The 27,405-nt window shown below is 44.9% G+C and overlaps 1 protein-coding gene across 1 annotated transcript; it reads right to left on the minus strand.

Moving 5' to 3' along the window:
• Positions 1–11,959: 11,959 nt before the first annotated feature.
• Positions 11,960–13,042, minus strand: LOC144821682 (trace amine-associated receptor 1-like). The gene has a single exon (XM_078678904.1). It carries the CDS (start codon positions 13,040–13,042, stop codon positions 11,960–11,962), a length of 1,083 nt encoding a protein of 360 aa, XP_078535030.1.
• Positions 13,043–27,405: the final 14,363 nt, after the last annotated feature.

The raw sequence follows: 27,405 nt of genomic DNA on the forward strand, positions 1-27,405 counted from the left end.
AACTAGCAGTGTGGCTTTTTTGTCACAGACCCAGAACAAAGGATTACAACCAACGTCACACTCAGGAGGAAACAGCGAAACTGCCCGACCAGGCGAGGAAGGGGCAGGCAAAGCACTGAGAAGCAGGAGGACAGTAATTTAGTTATTAATATGTCAACCACGAACTTAAACAAATTTCAACTCAAAGTATTAAATAAAGGATTTTCATTTGTCCCAACAACAAGAGCCAATGAAATAGAGACTGAGGCGGCGTTTTACCGGTTCATGAGAACACTGAGATTACGGCATTTCTTTAATAATGTTTTGGAATCAGACACCTCAACTCAGACAAACCAAGAGGCAGTATTCAAACCTAAAAGTACTTACCAACCCCCTATCTCACACAAAATGTTGGACACATTCGAGATAATGGTGAAAAAGGACATTGAGGCATTGGATTTCAAAAAAATGGCACACCAGAACTTAACTAAACAGGAACAACATACATTACAAAACCTAACCAATAACAAGCATCTGACTATACATCCAGCAGATAAAGGAGGAGCAATTGTTGTAATGGACACGGTTTATTATACACATAAAGTTGACAAGCATGTAAATGACAGCAACACCTATTTACCCTTGGACACCGAACCTACAAAGCAAGTGCAATCATTACTTAATCAATTATTGCAAGAAGCAGAAGACAACAACTGGATAGACACGAAAACCCGTGCTTATCTGTACTCAACACACCCTAGATGTCCCGAATTGTACATGATTCCTAAAATCCACAAGAATCCGCAGGATCCACCATTCAGACCCATAGTCTCGGGGTGTGGATCAATATTTGATCCCATCGGAAGATATCTGGATCATTTTCTCCAGCAATTTGTCCAAAATTGGAGTTCATATATCAAGGACACTACTGACTTTTTAAACAAACTAGCTAGTCTCAACAATGATTACACCGAATCCTGGATATTATGTACCATCGATGTGGTGGCACTTTATACTTCCATTCCACACACAGCTGGATTAGACTCGGTAGAATGGGCACTGCTTCAAATGGGAGACATACAGACAGAAAAAATTTTGATCCTGAAATTGCTGAAATTTTGTTTACAAAACAGCTATTTTAAATGGAATACCCGACACTTTGCACAACTAACAGGGACATCCATGGGATTTTCAGGGGCACCGTCATATGCAAACATCTTTATGGCACATTTTGAATCAGAGAATCTAATGAATACACCACATTGGCAAAATATTAGATTATACTGTCGATTCATTGACGATATTTTTCTGATTTGGAAAGCTTCTATTCAGGATCTTGAAAGAATGATCATGGAACTGAACCACATAGACCCCAGAATAAAAGTCACACACAGAATCGACAAACAAAGTATAGATTTCCTGGATGTAAGGATAATTAAACGAGAAAAATGTTTTTGCACTGAACTATATTCTAAACCCACTGATCGAAACAACGCATTGGCATACAACAGCTTCCATCCGAGAAGCTTGATTAACAATCTACCGTACTCACAATGCTTGAGAATAAGACGCATCTGCTCAGAAACTCAGACAGGTCTGACTAAGATGGATGAACATCTGGCCAAATACAAACAAAGAGGATATCCGTTGGATAAACTACAACAAAACAAGGAGAAAGCCCTTAAAATAGACAGAAAAGATCTGCTAAAACCCAAAGAAAAAACAAGTAAGGATAGAATGGTTTTTGTTTCTAAGTACACAACTGAGTCTAAAAACATCAAAACAATAATCAACAAAAGATGGGAATTACTAGCTACAGAACCAGATTTTAAAGAACTGTACAAAGACTTGCCGCTTCATGCATACACTAGAGGAAGAAATTTAAAAGAAATTTTAAAACGTCCGAAACCTCAAGGTGAAGAGAGAACATATAAAGGGACAACACGTTGTCAGAATTGCATACACTGTAATAATGTGATCACAGGTAATTCGTTCAACCACCCAAAAAAGATACCATTGAGACATACAAGTGATAATAACGTACAGAACGTTGTTTATGCAATTAAATGCCCATGCGGCAAGATGTATGTGGGCAAGACCGAACGGAAACTTAAAATAAGAATAACGGAACACAAAAGTAAAATCAGGAATGAAACAGTGACATCACCCCTAGCACAACACTGGAAAGAATTGCACCATGCGGTATCCCAAATACGCTTTTTTGTGATAGAGAAGGTTGAGATACAACAAGGGGTTGACAACAAACAAAGATTATTGCAACGAGAGTTATATTGGATCAAAACTCTACAAACAATGACTCCAATTGGGCTGAATGATCGATATGATCTATCGTGTTACTTATGAAAGAATCCCAGAATATAGGGTAGAGAAACCTCCTATGAGGAGTGTTTAATACTGGCATAGCTTTCAGAAAGGATTAAAACTTTATTGAAATGAACTATTATGACAATTAAGTATGGACTGAGCTATAGCTAGCATTTCATAAAGGAACAAAGATCTCACTGAGGGTATAAGAATTAAGTCACTATGCATTGAAATCAGAATGCATAGTATTGCTGATTACAGTTTCTTAGCAGCAACTATTCTGCAACAAGTTAATTCAAATTTGTAAGAAACGATGTATGGATATTCAATGTATATTGTTTTTTAATGTGTGTTCTTTCGATCAATGTCTCTAATCTAGGAGTTAATGTTACCTTATGAATATATACACTTACCAACATGTAAAACACTGAGTAATACCATTTATCGTAGTAACACGTAGGAATACAGCATAATCACTCATGAACTAATTTTGAGATCTAAGAGCTAGCCTTAATATACATAACATAAATCCAAGATGGCGCACAAATAGGCATCGTTATTAGAACAATTATGACCATGTTCGGCGGTCATTAGCATTTACCTAACATGAGCAATCATAGGAACCTTCTCCTATAAAAAAACTGGCGAGACAGTTTAGTTTACGATATTTATTCAAAAAGATTTCCAGTTAACATAGGTAGGAATCGGCACAGTTTTCTAAACCTAAGAGGGGCACACCATTGAAAGATGGCGCCCATTATAATTCAACCAGTCCGTTTTTTATGATTATGCCGACACATGAGCACTTGTAGAGAGGAAGATCAGGATGACAGCGTCCGGGGATTTTTCGGCGTCCGAGTATATAGACGGCAGCGGTTTCAACACTAGGTACGTTCCACGAACAATGCGGGATGAAACAGTGATTTTGATACTATTTAACCGATATTGCGGAGTATCACGCCCTAAACATACACACTATCGTTTTTTTCAGAAAGCTCCTGTAAGACTGACCGTAAGGTAGGAGTACGCCAAGTAACCGGCATTAACATCGTCTACCAACAAACCTAAGCATTAATGCAATTTTGTATTGCTTTCCCATCGTATAGGTTCTCGCATAAATTACCATCCATCTAAGGTAGGCTTAGTTATTTTCTTGTTGTATTACCTGTATGGCAATCTTATCAGCAGACAATAAGCACTAAATACTATGCATTGACTACTCTCATTGCAGAATTGGTCTTGACACACAGCCTCTTTAGGTAAGATAAGTAAACGATAGTACCTTCATGTCATTTAGGAATTCACAAGAAAACAAATAACAATTAGATATTCTTCCATCTCATGGATATTCTTCCATCTCATAGGATTGCAACGAAGAAATCACTAATAAAAAGGTATGCATCACAATAACGAGAAAATTGATAAACGTAGAGCGACTGTGGGCACACACATTAATGTACATATTATTATTCTTCTTGTTTTGTAGTTTTTGCCCCTGAGGAAGGTACTCTGTACCGAAATGCATCGGGCGTGTGAAATATCAATGCTGATTACTGGTTGGAAAATATAACACTGTATATAACGCTATGTACAATTGTAAATGAAAATGCAATTTACAATGTTGATATAATTACGAAAAAATGAAGGTTCATGAAGAATAAAATGAATTACGGTCAAAACTTAGAACATTAAAAAAGAATGAACTGTGATGATATTTTGAATTGATATATTAAACTGAGAAGGTGTAAGAAAACACCGAGTGAAAAGTGCATGATTGGACTAACCTATAGGCTAGTCAAAACCATTGTTTGACTCAGGAGTGACAATCCTAACAATCATAGCACCAACATAAAAAAGTGAGCTTAGACTTTAAACTGAGAGTGCTCCTCGCGCACCCCATATTCTTGTTCAACTCACTCAGAAACTCGCAGCTATAGTCCAGTCACAGTTCTCCAAAATACTCACAAACGAGACCACTCCTCCAAAATTATGTTCCGTTCGTCCTACTTGTTGTCGAACATCCGAATATAAATCGTTGACCTGAATGCGATCCTATACCTGAAAGCGCTGGCGGTGCAGAGGCACCAAATCACCAGGAAAGTAGTTCACAAAGTCGCTGTAGGAATGTCAAAGTGACGGGAAAAGGCAAACCCCCTGTTTTCTGCCTCCAACCACTCGAATACAGTTCCCACTGGACCTGGTGCCTTCCTCTAAGGTGCAGTGGCAGTGTCGATTTAAAACAGAAAGACTCTCCAGAAAGTACCCGTTTCTAAATGCTGGATAGACACAGGCAGAGCAGGCAGAGGTTGTTGACAAGTCACTTATAGTATAAAGCTCCTATGTTGCAGGCTGTTCAGACACACGCAGACATAAACATAAAGACACACGCCCAGGGTGCAGACTGTCCAGGTGTGATAGGACACTGGTGGGGTCAGATGGGCGTTACCTTTTGTCTCATGTATAATTTTCACAAAGGCTTTAGTTCCTTTGTTTAGTTCCTTTTGTTGAAGTAGCTTCCTTAGTGCACACGTAGGTTCATCCTCTTCAAAACTTCGCCAAGTTGTGGTAAATGAATGATGCACAGTCCACTGTATAGGTTGAGATTCTTTATTATAAGTTCCTTCCAAGATGATAAGTACAGAAGTAAAACCCTACCAGGAGCCAGCTGTTAGCAGCTCAGCCTAAGATGACCAACTGCCACAGTAAGTTATAGAGAGGCACTGTGAGCCAGAGGGACAACCAGGCATTCTATGATGTCACAGATATCATAGTACAGTCTATCCAGAGAAGAACAGTGGAGAGGGCATTTACCACACTGATCCCCACCCAGTTGTCCGGCACCACTCCTGTAAAGGGGGAGGCATCTCTTTTGCTCCAGGCACATCACCTCTGCCCCTGTCCTTCAGCTGTCCTGAGTGAAGAGGCTTTTGATCTCCTGAGAGTGATATCTGTTGGGCAGGCTGCACTGCTAAATGGCATCCCGGGGCAGTCCAGCCAGCTGATGCAGACGCTGGTCTACATGGAAGGCATTCACTGTAGTATGACTGGGCTACAGAGGTTGTATCAGGCTTTGCCCTCCTCACTGATAGAAGTCTTTCACCAACCCCAGTTTTCCACCCCACCTCCTGCCTCTTCCCCATGCCAATTCCCTTTCCCCAAGACCTGTCCACAGCAAACACAGACTGAAGTACACACCCACGACAACATGTACATGCAGCACATGCACACAAAAACACAGCAAGACGTCCAGGCATGCAACCACTCAACAGACACTCAACCCCTCACCACAAACATACCACAGACCCCACACCAACAGACACAGCACAGACACAGAACATGCCCAGCACATCCACAGAAAACACCCAGAAAACAAGCAAGCACTAATTATCACCCAAACAAGACACCTACAACACAGACACAACATACATCAGACCCACACAAACCTACTCCAACAACATGCACACCCAAGGCACTCACTGACAATCCGTCTACCTCCAAAACCCCACCCCTTGTCATCCCACCTCTCTGGACTCCCTAGGAAAGCCCTGTGTTTGTCCTTGCCCTTACCTCTGCCACAGCCACCTCTCTTTTCAAAGTCCAGAAGTCCCCTTCCCCTTCCAAACGAATCCCTTCAACATCCCGTTCTACACATGTGAGACCTGACCATCCCACCCAAAACCCGGACCAAGCCATAAGTTATCCAAACCCCCTCCCAAAGTCAACCCAAACTTTCCCATTACTGACTTCAGACATCCCAAGTAACATTATTGAGGTGCCTGGTCTGCCCACTAGATTGCCATTTCTGTGAAGTTTCCCTTGGCAGTGGCAAGGTAGGCAAGGTTAGTGGTACAGCAGTGTGCTGGCTCACATGGGACTTTTGAACTGGCCTTTGGCCTTTATTCAGATCCAGATTTTGGATATGTGTAAATTAAAGCGACTTCATTATTGAGAACACATTAACCCTGCCACTATATTGCATACTGTTGGCTGTTTTTGCTTACCTTAGTAGATGTGACTACAATTGTGTTACTTTGACCCAGATTGCGGATCCAGTAGAAGTGGTTACTATGATTTGACCTTTGCACCTGTTCTGGAGTTACAGTGGATGAGCAGAAATGTTCATTGAATGAATATGTGGGATGAATTCCAAATGGGGTTGACATTGCATTGTGTGATATTCCAATTGGTACATATTTCAGCTTGGCTAATGTCAACCTCATTTAGCTGGCACTTCTCCCTGCTATGTAGGCTGGATATGGGTTAGGTGTTTTAAAGTTAGATATTTGTGTATTCACACATGGAGGAAGTTTAAATGTCATACCTTTGTGTAGTTCTGCATGGACATGTGTAAATTTTGCAGTGTGTACCTTTCAGATACTTCAACCAGAAGTGTTCCATATGTTGTTTGTGCTGTGTTTGCTTTCATAAGTTGCACTTATCCATTGCCTACACATGCTTGGCACCTGATTATGCTATTAGTTGTCTATGATATACTTCAGTTCCCAGGTCTAGTGCATGTGGAGTTTGTTATGCATGAGCACCTGATGGAGCGTAACTATCCTGCAGAGAGTGTTTCCATTCTCACACTGATTCTATGTAACCCCATTGTTTTTTCATGTGGGTGATATGCGAGAGTCCACAACAGAGTTGCTGTAGAGAAGGTGTGTTTCACTTTATTGATACATCTATACTGATGTTTCTTTGACCACAACAGGACCTGGGATGTGTGTAATGTGAGTGTGTCACATTCACTATAGCATCTTGCTTAGACTTGCAGTGAGAGGACCTCATGGCATCTGTAATCATTTCAATGTCACTTTAGCAACACTTAAGAAATGGTAACCTGAATGACTACTTCAGATCAGCAGTGACTTTGCAGATAAGTGAGAAGAACCAAAAGGAGTGTAGCATCTTAGTCAGAGTTACAATCAGAAGGCAACATGGTTGTGGTAGTCCCTTCAATGTCACTTTAGCAACACTGGACAAATAGTAACCTGCATGACTAGTGAAAATCAGTAGTGACATGGCAGACACATGAGAAAGGGCAAAAGTTATGTGTGACAGACATATCAAGTTTGAAATTCATGAGGACGTGGTATTATGGAATACAAAATAATGCACACAATACTATCACAGTATATAATTCGCTGACAAGTCCATTTGTGTATAGTGTGCCTGTGCAGCACCAATGGTTTGGCCTAGAAGGGCATGCTACAGATGTATTTTTGATGATTGTTAAGAAACCATTCCAGACAGGGTCCCTGTATATGTGCAAATTACTATGGGACCTCAACTCCCTTGCCTGGTCCATAGCAGAATATTGTTTTGCAGAGGAGTCCATGGCAGCAAATAGTTGTATGACTTACCAGCTATTTTGTCCATTTTGGAGCGGCTTTTGAACATGGTTGGGGTGCTAGAGCAATGTCAGGACGTGTCCGATGGGCTCCATAATGGTAGAAGATGAGTAGAGGTGAACTTCAAACTTATATTCCTCCCTGTCTGCTGTCTCAGATGTGGTGGTTAGACAGCCACAGTCAAACTGGCTGGAAAGCAATTCATAATTGGTCAGGGGTTTCACTGGCGGTCTGAACCTCCAACAGTCTCATAGGCCAGCTCTGTGTCTACCATGCTCGGTGTGCACTGGCGATGTTAGCGGTTCGGCAGCGTCTTTGCAATGCAAATCTGCCCAATGCGTAATACGTCAGTCGGACTGCCAAGCTCACCGCAGTCAGAGCGCCACCACCAATACAGTGGTCCACAGACCACCAAACTCATAATAAGGCTCATATTGTCTACGGCATACTATATACAGATTTTATATTTTTAAGAGGGCCCATCAGTGGCACATTGCTATTGTACCCCTTCCATTTTTAACCCTCACCAGCATTTTTTATTTTATTATTATGAATATCATTCCATCTTTTTTAAGAGGGCTTACAGCGGCAAACTGCTATCAGGCCTTTTGCATTGTGCAGCACCCCCCGCCCCACCTACTGTTCCTATACTAGAAGGATTCTTTGCTTTAAATAAACCATTGCAAGATGGCCACCCTGTATGGATGCATGTGCATGGCAGTCATTTTGGAATTATTTTCCTAAAAGGCTACATAAAAATAATCCAGGAGGGCCACAATACCGGAACATGCATGTGATGTGACAAATTGCAATTCTTATGCTTTAAAAAAAATTCCATGGTGCCTGTGTGTGCAGTCTTGAAAGCCACCAGTGAGAGAAAATAAGATTTTTTTTTTTTTAAGAACTTATATTTGTTACCGCAAGTAAGTACACGTATGGGCCTACAACCACCCCGGCCGGCCGCTAGTCAAGTCGGAAGTACAGCACATCAATATAGAAGAATACAGCAACCCAAAAATCGGGGACTAACAATTGTCCAGGATATAACTTGTAGTCAAGCGTACAATACAAGATTCAGGAATCGAGAAGGTTCATTTTACAATAAAGAAAAATTCAGAATCAATGCCACAAGGTCATACAAGGTCCTACAATAGCAAGCATAAGGCAGGAAATCTGCAAATAGTGCAAATACGTTTGAAATATTGGGGGTAAGGCATACAAGTCAGGATAAATGTGAAAAACAAAAACGTTACATAACAAAGTTGCACCCCACCCCTCAAAACGAAGCATACTGTAGGAAACATGAAAAACTGCAACACCAAAAGGAAAGAAAGACAAAGGGCCATAGAAACAAAGAAAGGACAAATTAACAAACCCCATCCCCCTACCCCCCACCCTGCATCCCTGCAGAAGGCTATGGCCTATCCCCCCCCAGCAGCATGCCTGTCGCCCTAAATAAGAGACCCGAAATATAGAAAAAGAGAAAAAGAAGAAAAAGAGGAAAAATGTGGGGAAGGGCCATCGAACTGGCCACCCGCCCCCCCCCCCAACCACCACCGCGCACAGTAAACGTCCTAAAAGCAAGATCAGAATAGCCATGGAAAACAACAATCACCGATAGCACAATCAATACCATCCCCGCTGAGTGTCCCCCAAATCACCGGTAGCCAACGATAAGTTCCATTATGTCCTAGACGGTTTCACCCCTGGCCTTTTCTATCAGTAGTACCAACATACATCCACTTATCAATCGACATACAATGCAGCGTGGAGGGTCTAAGAGATCCTGGCGGACCGGGCAGTGTTGTTACTTCATGGGACCTCAGCCACCAAAACCCAGCCGAATATGTATAGCGGAAATCCAACTGTGTCTGTATCAACCCCGAAAACATCCTCCAGTCCGGACACAGTCTCGCCAGCCAGGGAAATAGAGTCACACCATCCGATAAGCGCTGAAACACCGCCAGGGCAGCCCAAACCATAGAACGACGTTGTTTACCCAGCTGCCGAGTAGATAAGTGCCCCGACGAGGCACTCGCATGTACAACAGATCTGTCTAAAGCGATCTCATGAACCGGGTATTCCAGCGTCTCCACGAACCTAGGCGTAGCCGGAAAACTCATCACTGACGAAGAGGCGGGCACATCGGCGCTTCCTTGAGATCGAACTATGTCCGTGTGGAACGGTGGTACAACAATGGCAGCCATCCTTCTTCCCAGATCTCGGGCGTCTCGGATCAGGGTCATATGCAGGGTTGTTAGCGCAGCCAATATATCTCTGGACGTGGGCTCCATCTCGTGTCGCCAGACCTCAGGACTCTCTCGCACAGCGGCTTCTCTATCTGGATGTGGTCTGCGCAAGAGGGTGCCATCCGCCATCTTAGCTGATCCGGCCTCATCCTTCTCCATCTCACCTCAAGACCGGCCCCACACCAGGGCGCAACAGGATTCACCACGGGGACCCCGAAGGTCGAGGTAGGCTTCCCAATGAAGGGTCACCAAAGGGCTAAACAAAATCTCCACCGCTCCCCGTGAGCCGCCCGTCAAGTCCGGGAGAGTCATTAATCATGCCCGGACACAACACTGGAAAGGGGGCCAAGTATCGCGCATTCCCCCGACCCTGCTTTACCGCACACCTCACAAGGCACTCCGCTAGACGCATTGGGTCGGCACTGTCGCCATCGGCCCATCAGATCATCAGTGCCCTCCGGCCGACTCCCCACCTCCACCAGAGGCCGCTGTTGTCGCAGTCGCGACCGGCTGCTCTCCTCACTCGACACCCCGGTCCCAGCTCCGTGAAGGCCGCAAAACAGTCGGGGACATTTCCACGGGTCTGCCGCACGTAGAAGCCTCAGGAGCAAACGGTAAGTAAAAGTTATCCTTCGCCTACCTAAATATGCCGTTACGACTCAGGATATTTGCCAGGATGTATGTGCGGGGTGAGAAGGCTCACGGAGCCGAGCGTCTAAGCAGCCATCTCGGTCGCCAGCTTGGCTCCTCCCCCAAAAAAAAAGAATTTTTAAACACAAATGGTTTTATGGGGAGACTTATTTGCTTTGTCAATGCTTGTTTGGTGTTTTTGTAGCAGAACCGTATCTACAATAAAATGGTTGGAGATAGCAAGCTGCATTGTTTCTGCGCATTCGATACACTAATGGACGAATTTAAGGGTTCATTACTAGCATCACGAACCATGGACCATCGACACATGGGTCTAAATGCAGTTTAATAAGCAGGGTCAGAAGAACCTTTTCCATATGCAAGAATTCCAGATTTGCCCAGCGCCTGTTGAGAGTTATGTCAACCATACCACGGCAAAGTGTGGATGGCCTGTTCTTTTCCAAGATACTGCATGGATGCTTTTTGTTTAGCTCCTCCCTGTGAACATGAGGCTAACCTTCAAACTCCTCATCCACGCACACAAAGCCCTACACAACGCCGAACCAGCTTACCTCAACAGACGACTCAGCTTCTACACCCCCACCCGCAGCCTCCACTCAGCCAGCCTCACCCTCACTACGGTCCCCTGCATCCATAAAATGACCGCCGGCCGCAGATCCTTCTCCCACCTTGCCACCAAGACCTGGAACACCCTCCCCACCAACCTACGACAGACCCAAGACCTACTGGCCTTCAGAAGACTTCTCAAGACCTGGCTCTTCGATCCCCCCCCGCGCCTTGAGACCCTCACGGGTATGTAGTGCGCTTTACAAATTCCCTGATTGATTGATTGAGTGCACTTTGAAGCCACCCCGTCTATACCAATACATCATGTAGGCACTCCCTTTTCCATGACACATTATGGGTACTCTTTAAACAAAAAACTGACATGCATCCCTTCGCTAGAACCATTGTCACTAGAATATGGTGTCGGTGTTCCCTTCTTCACAACATCATTCCGTGTAACCCTCCTCTTCATACTACTGGGTTTTCAACCTACTCGTCATGGCACAAATCTCTGCTGATGAAGAGATTTGTACGGCTGTCCATAACACACCTGTATCAGCAAAAGACTGTGGACCTCATTTAGAATCTTTTGACGTAGGGCCTGCTGCACTGTTGTATGTCAAAAGAAAAGGACAGGAATGCACTGCATCTGTCAGATACAGCGCATTCCCCTCCTTTCCCCCTGCACGGGTGCACAAAAGGTTGCCATGAGCAACGCAGGCACCATTACACCACGGTGCAAGGGTGTCTGAATTTTAGGGGCACTTAGTGAATTTCCAAATGTGCTAGAATCAAGGGAGCTAATCATACCACCATTAAAAGTTCAGGAACAGCTTAAGTTTATCAGAGGCCATGTTAAGGGTGTACTTGATTGTTGATAGTGTCCTCAGCCTCCCCCTTTTCATTAGAAAGATCCAAATTGTGTGTAGATCCTGCCATGCAGATATTGCCACCAATTACAATGAGGAAAGCCCTGCGAAATGATCTTTGAAAAAATCCATACAATATGGGGTTTATTGCTGAATTCACGTATCCCAACCAATAAAACACTTCCCACTCCACTGCACCTGTCCTGTACCCAATAAATGGGTCAATGATATTTGCTGTGAAGAATGGTGCCCAAGAAGCTAGGAAAATGCCTATGATCACTCCAAGAGTTTTTGCTGCTTTTCTTTCGCTTTTCATGGACTGCCTTGGCTTTCGCTTTGGATCATTGTTGATAGTGGGCATGCTTGTGTGTTTTTCTATAGCATGTATCTGCAAAGCCTGTTTCCGTGCAACTTTGTAAATCTTCCAATAGGCAGCAAGTATGAGGAGCATTGGCAGGTAAAATGCGATGAGTGATATGCAGACAGCATATGCTTTGTTCACTGAAACGATACACATACTGTCTGGTTGTGCACTTTCAACACCTAATGTATGAAGTCCAAGCAATATTGGCCCAAATGATATCAACAAAGGGACAATCCAACAGGCGACAATGAGTGCAGTTATGCGTTGAGCAGACATTTTGTATATATAGAGCAGGGGGTTGCACACAGCATAATATCTGTCAAATGCTATGCAACTCAAGTGCAAAATGGATGCTGCACAAAACATGACATCCAGGCTAGAGTGAAACCAGCAGAAGATGGTGCCAAAATACCAGCATCCCTCAATCGTTCGAATCATGCTGTAAGGCATCACCATGACTCCAAGCAAGAAGTCGGCCACTGCAAGCGAGAGAAGGAAACAGTTTGTCGATGAGCGGAGCTGCTTGAAGTAAGCAATAGAGATCACCACCAATAAATTTCCACTTAAGGTGAGGAGGATTAGCAGGAAGATGAGGGCATAGAAAATGAATTTCATGGTCAGGTTTGTTATAGTGGAATAGCACAATTCATCCACTGAAGTCATGGTTGAGTTTGAAGCTTCTTGCTTGCTGTACATAGTCTGCATTTTCCTAAGAGGCCACATAGGATCCCACATTAAGTGCTGCAGAAAATCCTACATAATTTGGCATCAACAAAGTTTACATTATTTTAAGGACTTTGGATTGACATATAGGCTAGTTCCTAACCACATAAACCACATACTCAGTGACTATATTCTCCTGAACTCTGCTGAAACGATGGGTGCTGGGTAACCAGGCTTGTTTTAAGACGTTTGTAAGCCTGAGCACCAGCGATGTTTGCAGAGACCTTCGGAAAGTCTGTTGCACGTGTCTGAGTGACTATCTTAAAAGCTGTTGCCATGCAATAGTTTTGGCAAAGCATGTATTTAAAGGAGTGTCTCACAGTTATAATTTCAAATTACCACATGCGAAACAAATTCTGTATTTGAGTAACAATTTTCAGAACCTACAAAGAAACACTTTTGTCACTGTGAAAAGTTTTTTTTTTTTGTAAGACCTCGATGAATATCTACGCATATTTAAGCTATGCTTAAGCAATTGGTAGACTTCTCATAAATAAGAAACACATTCACTAAAGTGCTTTTTATACAATGCCGCTTCCTTCACTGCTACATCAGTTGTGCTTTGCGCTCTTTTGTCATGGTGTTGCGTCCCTATTCAGAGGGTCCAGAAAGTTTTGACTGTATTGAGAGGAAGCCTGTAAAAAAAAATAGAATAAAATATCATGTCAGGCATATTTGCAAAATTAACAGTAATTTTACACTTAATAAGACAAGACATTGAGCAAAAAGCGTAAAAACAGATTACTCTTGGCCAGCTTCACAAAGGGCCTCTGCACTCATGGCGCAGACCCCGCACTCATGGTGGGACCTCCATACTGGCCTCAGCCACAATTGCGAAGGCCCTTTGTGAATCAGCCCCTGAGTTTCTCACTAAAAACAAAAGGAGAAGTATGAGTCTAATTAGGCTTCCTGTTTACAGTTTCTTTTTTTTGGTAAATTCTGGCAGGATTTTTCCCACTGATTTTAATACCTTTAAAAAACAGCGGTTAGCAGTGGTTACACATTTTTGCGCCATTAATAACATCAGAAATAGGGGGCCATATAATCAAGAACGGCGCAAACATTATCGCCGCTTTACCGGCAGGATAAGGGGCTTGACAATATGCCCTTGAGAATTCCAATAGAAGCCCAGGTTCTGGTGTAAAGGACATCAAACCTGGCCTTCTATTGGAATTCCCTAGGGCATATTATCAAGCCCCTTATCGCCGCTTTAGCAGCAGTTTCCTGCAGGTAAAGCGGCAATAATGTGTGCGCCATTCTTGATAATATGGCCCAGGGTTTTTTCAGTGTTTATGGAATGTTTTGCTTTTGTTATTGCTTGCTTTCTGCATTATAGGTCATGGGATATAGCTAGTGTACATTCAGTGCATTTGAGGTCCTAATATATTTTTACAAATCAAACATATTGTAGTACACCACACAGTACTTCTTTAGTGAGTCTTTGGTCATGTGCACTCACTCTTTCCTTTCCATGAATACTTTTACGTGTGAATAACCTCTCAACATTGCCACTTGAGACGGACAAGTACAGAATTTTGATAACTCCGGCCACTGATATAACTTTCCAGTCCAATAATGGTTCACCTGAAGATTGTGATTTTCTGGGACAGGCTCTACAACTTATGCATTGAACTGGGAGCATTATTGAAGCGGTCCAAAATGAAGCCGTACTTTTCAATGTCTGGCAAATATTCCCCTTTACAGTAGGGATCTAGAACTTGTTCAGAGTACCACAGTGAGGCTTCTTTGACTTCAAATGCCATGGTTGGTGAAGGGACATTTCTAAGCATCATTGCAACCCATTTCTCATGCATGGTAAAATAAAATTTCCTGAATTACTTCTCAACATTTCTTTGCTTACCAAGTGACATGCATTCCAAAAGAGTTGCCCAGCCTACTCTCAAGGAGATGTTTCACATCTACGCCAATTATACTGAACACTTGGCAGACCAGGGTGTTTTCAGACTCTAGGTTTTTGATTATGTCACCTGCAGCAGTCATTTTTTCCTGTAAAAAGCTAAGAATGCAGTAGGGTGCACCTTTTTTCACATCACCATCACTATGCGTCTGCCAATTCCTTGACTTTGGCATTACCACTAATGAAAAATTCAGTAAACGGTCTCCACATGGATAATATAGCATTACCAACCTCTAGGAGTGAGGCTGAAAGACACAGTTGGGATTACTCTTTCTTTGATGCCACACAAAGCACAACATGAGAAATATTTGTGTATTTGTTCCAGTACATAACGAAACTGTGAATCAGAATGGACTACAAAGTCAATAGCATTCTTCATTGACTCTGAAGAATGTAAAGATGCTTTCAGCATACCATCTACCAGGTGGCAAGGATCTCCTACAGGAAAGCAGATCAGCTCAGGTATTGATTTTGACAGGCCATTGTACAACTTTTTCATATACGTAGCTAAATCACTGCAAACACAAACAATATCACTCTAATCTTTGTTGAACTTGGTAAGAAATTTTTGCAGCAGGATATCAAGAGACACAGCGTTCCATGTTTTCTAAAAGCCTGGTGTCATGTTTTCACTATTAGGTCAGATGCTTGGTTACAGTACACTTTTCACATATACCTCTCACTTCACCTTGCATTGAATATTTAAAGCCAGGGGTGTTTGGCAATTCACCTACTCTCAATACTGACTCACAAGAAAAGGGGGCTAATGTATCAAGGGTTTCACCTATTCGCTGTCAGTGGGCAAATGTGATGGTACCTATTTGGAAATATTCTTATGAAATCTGCCCTTTTACCTATCAGTGAAAGGATCCAATGTAGCAAAAATATCAAATATGATTTCGATATTTCTGTATTTTCTACAGTTTATAAAATAATTAAGACCTAAAACATACTTCTAAACCCTACATCTTTAGACCAAAGACCGCAAAACTGAAATAAGAAATATGAAGAAGAAACAATATTTTAGTGACAGCCCTAAACAACATAACTCAAGAAGAATACTGTTAACCAAGGCTTTCTTTCTGCTACCATGTAGAACAAAGCTACATTGTATTGGCCCTTTCAGGAAGGAATAAAAAGGACTTTTTTACTCTCCTTTTCCTTTCTTTTAATGGCATTTAGTTTGTGGTTGAGCAGGTGTTTGTCAGAGCTTATATGTTTACAATGGTGAGGGCTATCTATTTCTCTTTTGGTGGGGTTTTACCAGTTATTATAGGTTAAAACCTAAAACAGGATAGCCTAAGCCTAATATGCAATTAAGATCATTGACTTTCAGTCTGCCAATGTAGTTGAATTAGTAGCCAGTAAAGGCAATGTTTACAGATATGACAGAATTAGAATGTTCCCAAATAGAAGTTTCACCACTGAAGTAGGTCTATCCACCAAAGGATTAGCCACTTTTAGGAGGGAACCTCAGTAGTGATTCTATCCATGCCGATTATTGTTGGAGAAAGTTCTGGTGCAAAATAGGGACAATGGAAATAACCTCAAGGTGAGGCTACATAGTCAGGACCACATATATAATCTGCTGAAAACTATTTTCCCATCTTGATGGGAATACAACCCAGCCTTTTCAATGAAAGCCCGCAATGAGTTCCTTGGAGATAATTCAAACTAATATTGAGCCTGATTATGAGTGTGGTGGAGCCACATCTCCAGGTGGGATGTTGCTCTGCTTGATCACCAGAGGTCAGGTCCCTTATTATGTATAGGGCACACTTTTACTGTTTGCACCACAGCACACCTTTAAATAGGTGCAGCATGCTCAAACAGGGAGAGGGCATCCTATTACAGTGAATGCGCTGCCCTCAGGACAGCTGTGAACTTGTGCTGCCCTTGGGGTAGTGCATTCAATTGAAATTACAGAGCAGCTGTTTCAAAGCCGCTCAGTGTTTCTCCCTGCCGGCAGCAATCTGCCTGCAATTTAAAGAGGGATTAGAGATCCCTTTGCAGGCAGATGCTGTAAGTGACTGCAACCACCAGCAGAGGGGATGTCTGGGGGATTGCTTGGGACCCCCTTCCAGAGAGCTGCCAGCAGGGGGCACACTGATAGTGCACCCCCTTTTTGAGGCACTCTTTCAGTGCACCTCCTGATAGCTTCTTTGCCTTTGTGTCCATATTACGGTGCATATGTGGGAGCACCCTATTGAGGTAGCGCTGGTGCTACCTGTGTGCCAGCAGTATCTGTATTACAGAAGAGTTCGTACAAGTTTCTGCGGCTTCTTCTGTAATCCCAAAGTACCCGGGGGTTGCAAAAAGAGGGCTTGCATGCTCGTCGCCTGGGGCACTTTCTGTAATACGGCCTCTAGTGTTCATGCACCAGATTTATCTGCCAACTGGAGAAACCGATTGTGTTTCAGTCAGGAGCTGCAGACACATGCACAGCATGCACTCCACCCCTCCTATGGCACAGGGGAGTTTAGAAACTCATCCCTGCCTGGCACTGACTTGCCCTGCCCCGAATACTTTTTCAACTACTCACCCACCTCAACTAACAAACAGTGAACTGAGTCCACATGTTAGTCCTCATTTTGTGAAGAATAATTCATAATTAGACCTGGCAGGGAGGGAATCACCTACAGTGGTCTTTTTTCCCCTTCTTAATAACTCTGCTCCTTCCCTGCACTGCACAACTTCTATTCATGCCCAAGGTGAGGGAGTCACCATAGACTGACAGCGGATCCACCACCATATCAGCTGGAGATAAGTCCAGAGCTGGGTTAGTATGCAACCAGAGTGATACTAAACTTGGTGGCACAGCCAGAGAAGCGAGGCTTTAGGCAAACTCTCTATTACACCCCTCTTCCTAAACTTACCTTAAGTTCTGCAAATTAATGTGCATGACTCTCGCACCATGTAAGGAAAAACTGCATCAACAAAACAAAAAAAATCATTAAAAAAAAAAACACCTTCCTCTTAGAGCCACATCAATCCTCACACTAAAACATCTACATACAACAAATACAATCATTCAAAAATATATCCACAGAAAGCTATACTTGGAGAACTTGATTAGTAATATGTGCAAAGAAACGTGCATATTTAGAGCAAAACGCTAACAAAATGAAATTGAATGCATACATGAAATTAGCACAGAAAGGGAGCACTAAGTAATGTAATATCATGCAAATAAATGGATACACTTTCAACACCGCAACTGTAAAATTCTATTGCAATGTGTTTAGTGTGGGTGGGTGTGTAACACTGGTCTACTGCTGATGCACCTTTGTTATGACCTATTCTAAATTCTAAAACATGGTTTGAGTGGATTTTAAAATATTTCAATGTGTAAATGTATGTCATTTGACTAGGACTTTAGTACTATTGCACTCAAAGAAACGTGGTGCAGTCACTTGTCCATATCAATATTTTATCAAATCTTACCATTGGGTTACAACATCATGCATATGTGAATAAAATATGACTGCATATTAAATCAGACAGATTGCAATTGAGGCATAGGCAATCGAAAACAGCAATGCAGGACAACCACACAATATAACGACAACACATTGCAACAATAATGCAATATATATTCAAACCAAAAGTAACATAGATCTACTAACAAAATGCTGTAAAACAACACCATAATATCACAATGACAACATAAAAAACACAGCTCAACACGAAACAAATCAACAATACAACTCATGGATTAAACAGAGCCTACCAATATACATCACTTCAAAATATGATCAAAACATCATAACCGACCAAGACAAAAACACAAGAAAACAATTGGGTATTGTGTTTTGATCAGCAGTGTTTCTGTGTTCTGATGTTGTTATGTGTGATATTGTGCTATGTTATGCACCAAAGTTATTATCAATACGTTAACAGGTGCTGCTACATATTCAGCCAAAAAGTAGCACCTCACTTTAATGTACCAGTGACAAATGACCATGTATCACTGTCTAAGGTGGTAAAATATGGCTAAACAGCTTATACTACCCACCAAACAGTAGAAACACCTTCATGGAGTATGTCCTTGATCACAGCACTGATAATCTAATCAACTCCCGTGACCAGATTTTTTGAATTCTTGAATTATCACTTGGATAAGAGGATGACACCCATGCATCTCTCCTCAAGTACCTTCTTTCTGACAACAACATTTGATTGATATTGAAAATGCATTGCTTCAAAACGAAGCTTATTTAACTTTGAAGTTTAATAGTGCTATTACAGGATTGCTATGAAAACTTCTAAAGATCTTGAGGGCATAGTTCCTAATTGTCTGGAACCCAGATTTCAAGGAATACCTGGTTGCTACTTGTCTGTTCCCTACCCTCTCAAACATGTGAAGGCAGATGAAACAATTGCAGTCAGTAGTGTTTTTGCAAACTCTCCTGGGGTACCCCAGTAAGGAGGTTAAACTTGCATAGGGATGGAATTTGTAGTTTTTAACTTATTTTTTGTTAATCAAATCATGTCACTGAAAACATCAAGGGCCTTTTTTTAAATTGTTTTGGGGTTTAAGTCTGATATTTGTAGGGCATTTTTGTATTAGATTACTTGCTTTCACTGGACTAGGTTGACTTGCAACATAATCTTGCTGGCATGACTAGTGTGTCTTCAAATGTCATTAGTTCCTCATGTAATTGTGTGGTGTAGCAGATCAAAGTGTGAATGTACTGTTGTCTAGACATGGAATTTTGTGATACAGGTTCTGGTAATTTATTAGTCCATTGCTACACTTAAGGTTTAACTTTTGAATACTTTAAGTATACAGTGCTACTGGCTCTAGCTGTGTTTGCTTCCCTTTGACTCGTGCCTATCATGAAGATGGCTGACTGCCTGTTGAAGGAACATTGAAGAGTCATTACTCATCTAAACTGACACCTAGAGAAGCAAGAGCAATTTTGGATGCAACCAAGGTCTAGAGCCAAAGGAGCCTGCTGCCCAGAGAGACCTGCATCAAGAGGACATTGTGGCTCGGATAGAACCACCGTGAATCCTTTTTCAAGAGGATTGAAGTCCTTGAGATCATTCAGGAAGTAGCCCCTGGATAAAGTTGCTTGAGAATTATGGACACTTGAGACCTACTTAATTGATAGCCTATGTATCAGACAGGCTGCACCGTCCCTACTGCGTTCGGGTGACTGACTTCACCCAACCCCATATACTCCTGGACTGAGATTCCACAGTGAATATTCCAAGTGCAGTGCTGAACTTCAGTGGATACGTTTCAAACCAGATTCTTTGTTGATATTGTAACACATGTGTATGCATATATGTTTATGTCTGGGTGTTTAGCGCTGAAAAAAGGCAGGAAGTCTGAGGTATGATTCATATTCATAACAAATACTATTTGTTTCCCTTTCTTTTCATGCAGCAATTTTATTTCCCATTATAACATTCGATTGCCTGAAATACTTTTCCTTGTTTTACTTATTTAACGTGAAACAGATCTGAAAAATGTTTTTTTCTCTGAGGATTGCCGAGTTGCTCAATATAACTTGCCAAAAGTGAGGCACAATTATTCTCATCAAAACCCATTTTCATCTGGACAGTTCTTTGTTTGGCAGTGCCAGAGCTAATTTTAACGTTCATCCGGGTTCTGTGTCTTATTTATTTGTTTTTGTTTGTTTGAAAAGTTATTAAATGATGGTCTTTGGGTCCCCTAAGAAATATAGGTCCCCCCAAAAATTGTGGTTGGTGTCGACAAGGCTTTCTTTTTTGTCTTAAAATGTTACTCAGTAGTAACAAATCATGGTGGGACAAATTACATTTCTGCTGGCAGCATTGTTAGGTTTTAATGCTGCCCAAAAAAGTTTCAATTTTTAATAATTTTTACAAGAATAGAGTGATAAAAGTTACCATTGTCTGCTCCTCAATATTAACTCGTGCCTTGCAGATCTTTGCACCCAGCACACTATTGTCTGAGGCTTCTCATTACTACAGCTTTTTCAATGTGGTGTCTTACGCAGAAACATTACAATGTAGCCTCATTTCTTATCCGTTCATTTTACATCCGTTTTTTCCTTCCTTCGCCCGTCTTTTTTTTTATTATGCATATCTATGCCTCTCTTCTTATAAAGTTCTGCACTAGTATTTGAGGAATTGTTTACATTTTCCTATCAAACCAGTCTCCAGTCTGTTCAGAAAAAGCAAATAAATGACCTTCATATAGGGGAACGATTCAGAAATCTGCTAGGAACCCTACAGAAAGGGATTCTACCAAGCTTATTTACAGAGGAAAGTCTACCTTAAACTCCAATGGCTCAGTCGGGCGAGTCAATGTTTAACCCGCCTGCGGGAATGTTTGAGCCACACCCTCCGAGCGTGGCAGCAATGGTTTGGCACTGCATCCGCGTGGGCCGTCACGCAAGAGTATCAATAAATAGCCCAGGGCTCTGGGCGTGGTTTCAGTTAGTTGCTGGCCACCACACTGACATCTTTGTGTGCAGTGCCAGTCATTTGCGGGGCCCCCTCCCTCACAACACTACATTGGCAACAAGGTGGTCTCTCGCCACCCCGCCACGCTCTCTGGTGCCTCTGTGCCTGCTGCCTGCACGGACGCTGATAGAGTGGCCCGCCGTGCTCCGCGCGGCCTACCTCGTCTCCCTGGCACCGCCCACGCGGTGCTGTGGCCCTGCATTGCAGGCGGCTGTGCCCCATCGTCCCTCCTGCTCCCGGAAAGTTCCCGGTGCCGGGCGCCGCCCTCTCATCTTCGGCGCTGCTGCTTTCTCCGCCTGGCCTCCGCTGCACCAGCCACGCATGCGCACACTCCTGGTCGGGGCCTACGCTGTCTCCCGACCCGCGGAAGGGCTGCATCACTGTCGGTGAGTGCGCACCTCGAGCCAGCACGCCATGGACGACGCCCTGCCCAACTGCTGCCCACATCTGCCACGTTTGGCGACTCTATCAGACATTATGCATTTGTTCTAACCATAAAAAACCAAAGAAAGAGAGGTTACTTATATCTCAATAGCCACAGAGAGGGAGCTATGTCAGAGAATTTTTTTTTTCATTTTTTGACACCCGATTTGGGTGCGTAAGAAGGCCCTCACACACCGACCTAGTCAGTGTCATGCTTCATCACTGGGCCCCACCGCAGAGGCCGAATGCCTCTGTGGTGTGCTGCAACGCCAGAAGACTGCGGAGCTGGTTGTGTGAATAGGTGTGTAGTGAGGGATATAACTAAAAAGTGTCTAAAGAGTATCTGAAAAAAATTTATTCGTAGATCCCTATGACACAGTTAAAAGAGTACTATGTGTCTGAATTATTACAGCCAAAGGTAATGTTTTGGGTTAATTCAGCAATAGAATTAAGTCAGTCAACATGTTTCAGCCTTTTAATTGGTGTTAGTTTACCTAGGCATTCATCAGGACTAGTGTAACCCCGGCGGTATGGACTCTCTAATCGTCCACCCTGACCTGGGGACGTGAAAGTGAAAAAGATTTAAAAGTGAAAAAGTGCAAAACAAAAAAAGGAAGAGCTGATTGCTCATTCCATGACTCCTAAATTAGGAGAGTTTCTGCACTTAAATTTTTGGCGCTAACTGCACCATGGGTCTCGGGAGGGGGGTAGGAACGTAACTGGCACATCGCCCTCAACGTTCGCTGCCCGCATTAGCACCTAGCTTATCCTCACAACCAGACCCCGACGATGTTGTTCTAACCATGCCAGCATTGCATTCGAAAAGGCGCCCACGCCATGGGACCACCAAGGACCTTTGGTGCAGAGACTTTCACGACTCTCCCTGCCCGTGGTGGGACCACGTGCCCTGCCCTGCTCACCCAGCCTGCCACGTCCCGCACCCGTGGGTGCGCCTGCTGGGCATACTTGGAGATCTGACTGCTCCCAAGCCTTCCCAACTCCCGCATGGCCGAGCTTGCGCGTGGTGCGGAGGCCCAACGCCCCGCGAAGAAACATGCCCGGCACAAGGGAAGACCTGCAGTGCCTGCGGAAAAATCAATCATTTCGCGAGTGTATGCCGGTCAACACCAAGGGAGAAGCAGAGTGGCCCACCCAGGAGAATGAGGACGGTAGAACCGCCTCCAGACAACCCCTCAAAGCAGCGACAGTGATGACGACGGAGCGGACGCAGCCTCTGTCCCTGTTGTTCGGATGCTAAACACCCTGGCAGCCATGCCGTCTGTGGCACCCATGTGCACCATCAATGTGCAAGACCAAGTCATAGCTGCCCTGATTGACACAGGAGCAACAATCAACCTTATGGCGGCCAACGTTTACCGGACACTGGTGAATGCCCCAGCTCTCCATCCCACCAGAGTGCTAGTGTACGCCTACGGAACTAGGCGCCCGCTTCGCCTGTGCGGAGTGTTCCGGGCTGACCTGTCCCATGACACCCCCCGCCAACAGCCCAAATTCTACGTGTCTCAGGAAGGGGCAGGATTCCTGTTGGGGTGTAAAACAGCGCAGGACCTTGGTCTGATCCATTTTGCCCTCACTGTCCAAGCCACAGCCTCGACCATCTGATGCAAGGGTTCCTGACCCTGTACGACGGAATTGGACACCTGAAGGGGCCATCCATTCACCTTCACATAGACAAATCAGTTGCCCCAGTGGCCCTCCCACACTGGCGCATCGCGTTTCATCTGCGGCCCAAGGTGGAAGCGGAGCTCCGCTTGCTAGAAAAGGCAGGGATCATCGAGAGAGTGAGCGGTCCCACCCCGTGGGTGTCGCCCATCGTGGTGGCGAAGAAACCAAAGCAACCTGACGCTGTCTGAATCTGAGTGGACATGCGCATCCCTAATGTGGCCATCAAGCTTGAACGCCACCTGACGCCGACCATAGATGATATCATTGGGGAGGTGTCCAGCTCAAAGTGGTTCTCAAAGATGGATCTGCGGTCAATGTACCACCAAATCCCCCTGCACACGGACTCACGCCCGATCACCACCTTCTCCACTTACGCCAGACTCAGGCGGTACACCCGGCTCAATTTCGGAATATCGAGCGCTGCGGAGGTATTCCAGAACATCATCTAGAATGTCCTACAGGGGTTGGAAGGCGTTCTGAACGTCAGTGACGACATCCTAGTTCACGCACCCACACTAGATGAACACATCAGACGCCTTCATGCGGTGTTTGCACAACTCCAAGGACAAGGCCTCACCCTTCACCGAGAGAAATGCGAATTCCTGTGCAAGGACATTAGCTTCTTTGGCAATTGCTTCTCTGACCAAGGGATAGGCCCGGACCCAAACAAGGTCAAGGACATCCACGATGCTCCCGCCCCAACATCGGTGACTGCCGTCCGCAGCATTCTAGGGATGGTCACCTACTGCGGGCGGTTCATCAAAGACCTGTCTGACCTCACTGTCCCCCTCCAAGTTCAGTAGCGTCTGGGTGTGGGGCCCGGAACAACAGGAGTCATTCCGAAGAACCAAGGTCGCACTCTCCGCGGACACGACCCTGGCCTACTTCGATCCCCGGCATGAGTCGCAACTTGTAGTGGACGCCAGCTCAAAGGGCCTAGGAGCCATGCTGGCTCACCAACAAGCCTGCGGAGAATGGGCCCCGGTTGCCAATGCGAGCAGAACCATTACCCCGACAGAACAGCGTTGCTCACAGATCGAAAAGGAGGCCATCGCCATCGCCATTCTGTGGGGGTGCAGGCATTTCCACATCTACCTATATGGACACCCGTTCGTAGTGATAACGGACCACAAACCTTTAGTTCCACTATTCCAGGGTTCCTCCACACGGCCCCCACCCTGAATCGAGAAGTGGGTACTCCAGCTCCAGGAATTCCAGTTTACTGTTGAGTACCGGCCAGGCACCCGCAACCCCGCCGACTTCCTGTAACGACACGCCCGCCCAGTCACCTAGGCGGAGACAGAGGAGGCTGCCGCCACAGAAGAATATGTCCAGATGATTGTTGAGAGATCTCGACCACTACCAATCTCCCTTGACGAAGTAGCGGGAAACATCCTTTACAACGGAACCGTTACAACGTGGTACCGTTACAATGCAGGATTTACAACGAAAGTCGTTACAACGACTTTCGCTGGAGGGCGCTCTAGGATAGGGGATAGTTTAATTTACTATCCAACACCTTCCCTACTATCCACGGGGACTGGAGTTGGAATAGTAAATTAAACTATTCCCTATCCAGAGCCCCCCTCCGCAAGTCGTTGTAGCGATTTGTGTTGTTAAACCTGCGTCGTAAAGGTACGCGTTGTAACAGTACACGTTGTACCGTCATACATCCGAAGTAGCAAGAGCCACCAAAGATGACAACTGCCTCCAAATCGCCATTCAAGTCCTCACATCAGGAAACTGGAAGCCTCTCCAAAGTCCGACCTCCTTCCGCACTCCCGAGGCACAAGCCACGTTGAATGTGCTGTACCTAGTCCGCAACGAACTGTCCGTCTCCGCGGAGGGCTGTCTCTTGAGAGGCCCCCGCCTCGTGCTGCATGAATGCCTCACGCAACAAGCGGCTCTCCTTGCGCACGGTGCGCACCAAGGCATAGTGAAGTCCAAAAGTCGCCTCCGAAGCAAACTATGGTTCCCAGGCCTAGACCGAATCGTCGAAGCTAACGTTCAACGGTGCCCCGTGTGTCTGGCGACCAGCCTGCCAAGTCGCCCAGCGCCAGTGATCACAGAGGACGGCCCGACATCTCCGTGGGAACGGGCCAGTGCCGATTTCGGCAGCCTCCCAGGTGGCAAGCACATGTTCGTGGTGGTGGATGACTTCTCACGATATCCAGAGGTGGAGATCCTGTCCTCCACTGCAGCCCCAGAAGTCATCTTGAAACTAGAGAAGATAATCTCCACCCACGGCCTTATGGGCGAACTGAGGAACGACAATGGCCCGCCTTTCAATGGCACCGAACTGGGCGAGTATCTGTCGTCCCACCAGATCAAACACCGCCGAATAACCCCGAGGTGGCCCCAAGCGCACGGGGAGGTGGAGCGGCTGATGCGGACCCTGAACAAGGCTATCCAGATAGCAGTGGCGGATGGGCAAAGTCTGGAACTAGCCCTCTACCAGTTTTTGCGAGAGTATCGCCTAACCCCTCACTGCACCATGGGAGTACCGCCGAGTCGCCTTTGTTTTGGCAGGATAGTAACGGACACCATCCCACATCACCCTCCCTGGGCAGCGTCTCCAGCCCCCCCGAGCCAATCCATGGAGCGCAGAGCAAAGACAAACGCCGAAGCGTCCAGAAGAAGAAGGGCCGTCGACAGTCCCATTGGTGTTGGTGACAGAGTGCTGGTACGTGACCGCCACCCAGGAGGGAAGTTCTGTCTACCCTTCGAGCTAGACCCTGGACTGTAACAAGAGTCAAGGGCACCATGGTCACCGCCTCCCGAGGAGGAGAGAGCGTCACCAGGAACGTATCGTTTTTTAAAAGAGCCCCGGTGGATGACTGGGACGAGTTCCGAGAGCCACCAGGGCCTGACCCCAACATGCCTCGAGGTTCGGAGGAAGCCGCGGAAGACCACGCCACTCCACTGGCCCCACGCGGAAGGAGCGACCAAGACACCTGGGACCCCGAGAGTCTCTCGTCATAAGAGGCGCAGAGTAGTCAAGGCACGTCTGAAGTGGACTGTTCCGATGACATGTTCCCGACTCCGCCGGACGGGAGGAGCCAGAGCAGATATCACCTGCGTCCCAATCCCAGGCCATCACAGAGGTATCGAGACTTTGTTGCCCGCTGCCAGCCGCTGAAGACGAGCCAACCTGGGCACCTGCGGAAACCAAGTAAGACTGTTCCAAATGGTGAATGGACTTGCAGAGACTGTCAAACTGTTATGAAGTGAAGATTGCATTGTTCCGTATTTTTGTAATGGTTTTATATTTCTGGGTAAAGGAGGAATGTAATGTAGCTCGTGGTCGGGTGAGTCAATGTTTAACCCGCCTGCGGGAATGTTTGAGCCACACCCCCCAAGCGTGGCAGCAATGGTTTGGCCCTGCGTCCACGCGGGCCGGCACGCAAGAGTATCAATAAATAGCCCAGGGCTCTGGGCATGGTTTCAGTTAGTTGCTGGCCACCACACTGACACCTGTGTGTGCAGCGCCAGTCATTTGCGGGCCCCCCCCTCACAACACTACAGGACTACACCCTTATATTCCCTCTCGTAATCTCCGTTCCTCCCACCTGGCCCTACTCAAGGTCCCGGTTTTTAAACGTAAGAAACATGGAGGATTGAGATTTTCATTTCTTGATCCGTCCTTTTGGAACTCTCATCCTTTGAGCTTTAGATCTGCCTCTCCCTATGCACGTTTTAGGTTCCCCCTGTTGCTCGAGCGCCAAGAAACCGCTAGGTGTTAGTTGCGCTTTAGAAATAATTTTTACATTACATTACATCCAGTATGGCCAACTCAACTCCTTTCCTTTTCCATTTCACTTTTTCTTTCCGTTTTTCCCTTCTTCTTTTTTTGCCATTA

Source organism: Lissotriton helveticus, chromosome 2_2 (genome assembly GCF_964261635.1).
Source record: "Lissotriton helveticus chromosome 2_2, aLisHel1.1, whole genome shotgun sequence".
In the NCBI taxonomy this organism is placed as follows: domain Eukaryota; kingdom Metazoa; phylum Chordata; class Amphibia; order Caudata; family Salamandridae; genus Lissotriton; species Lissotriton helveticus.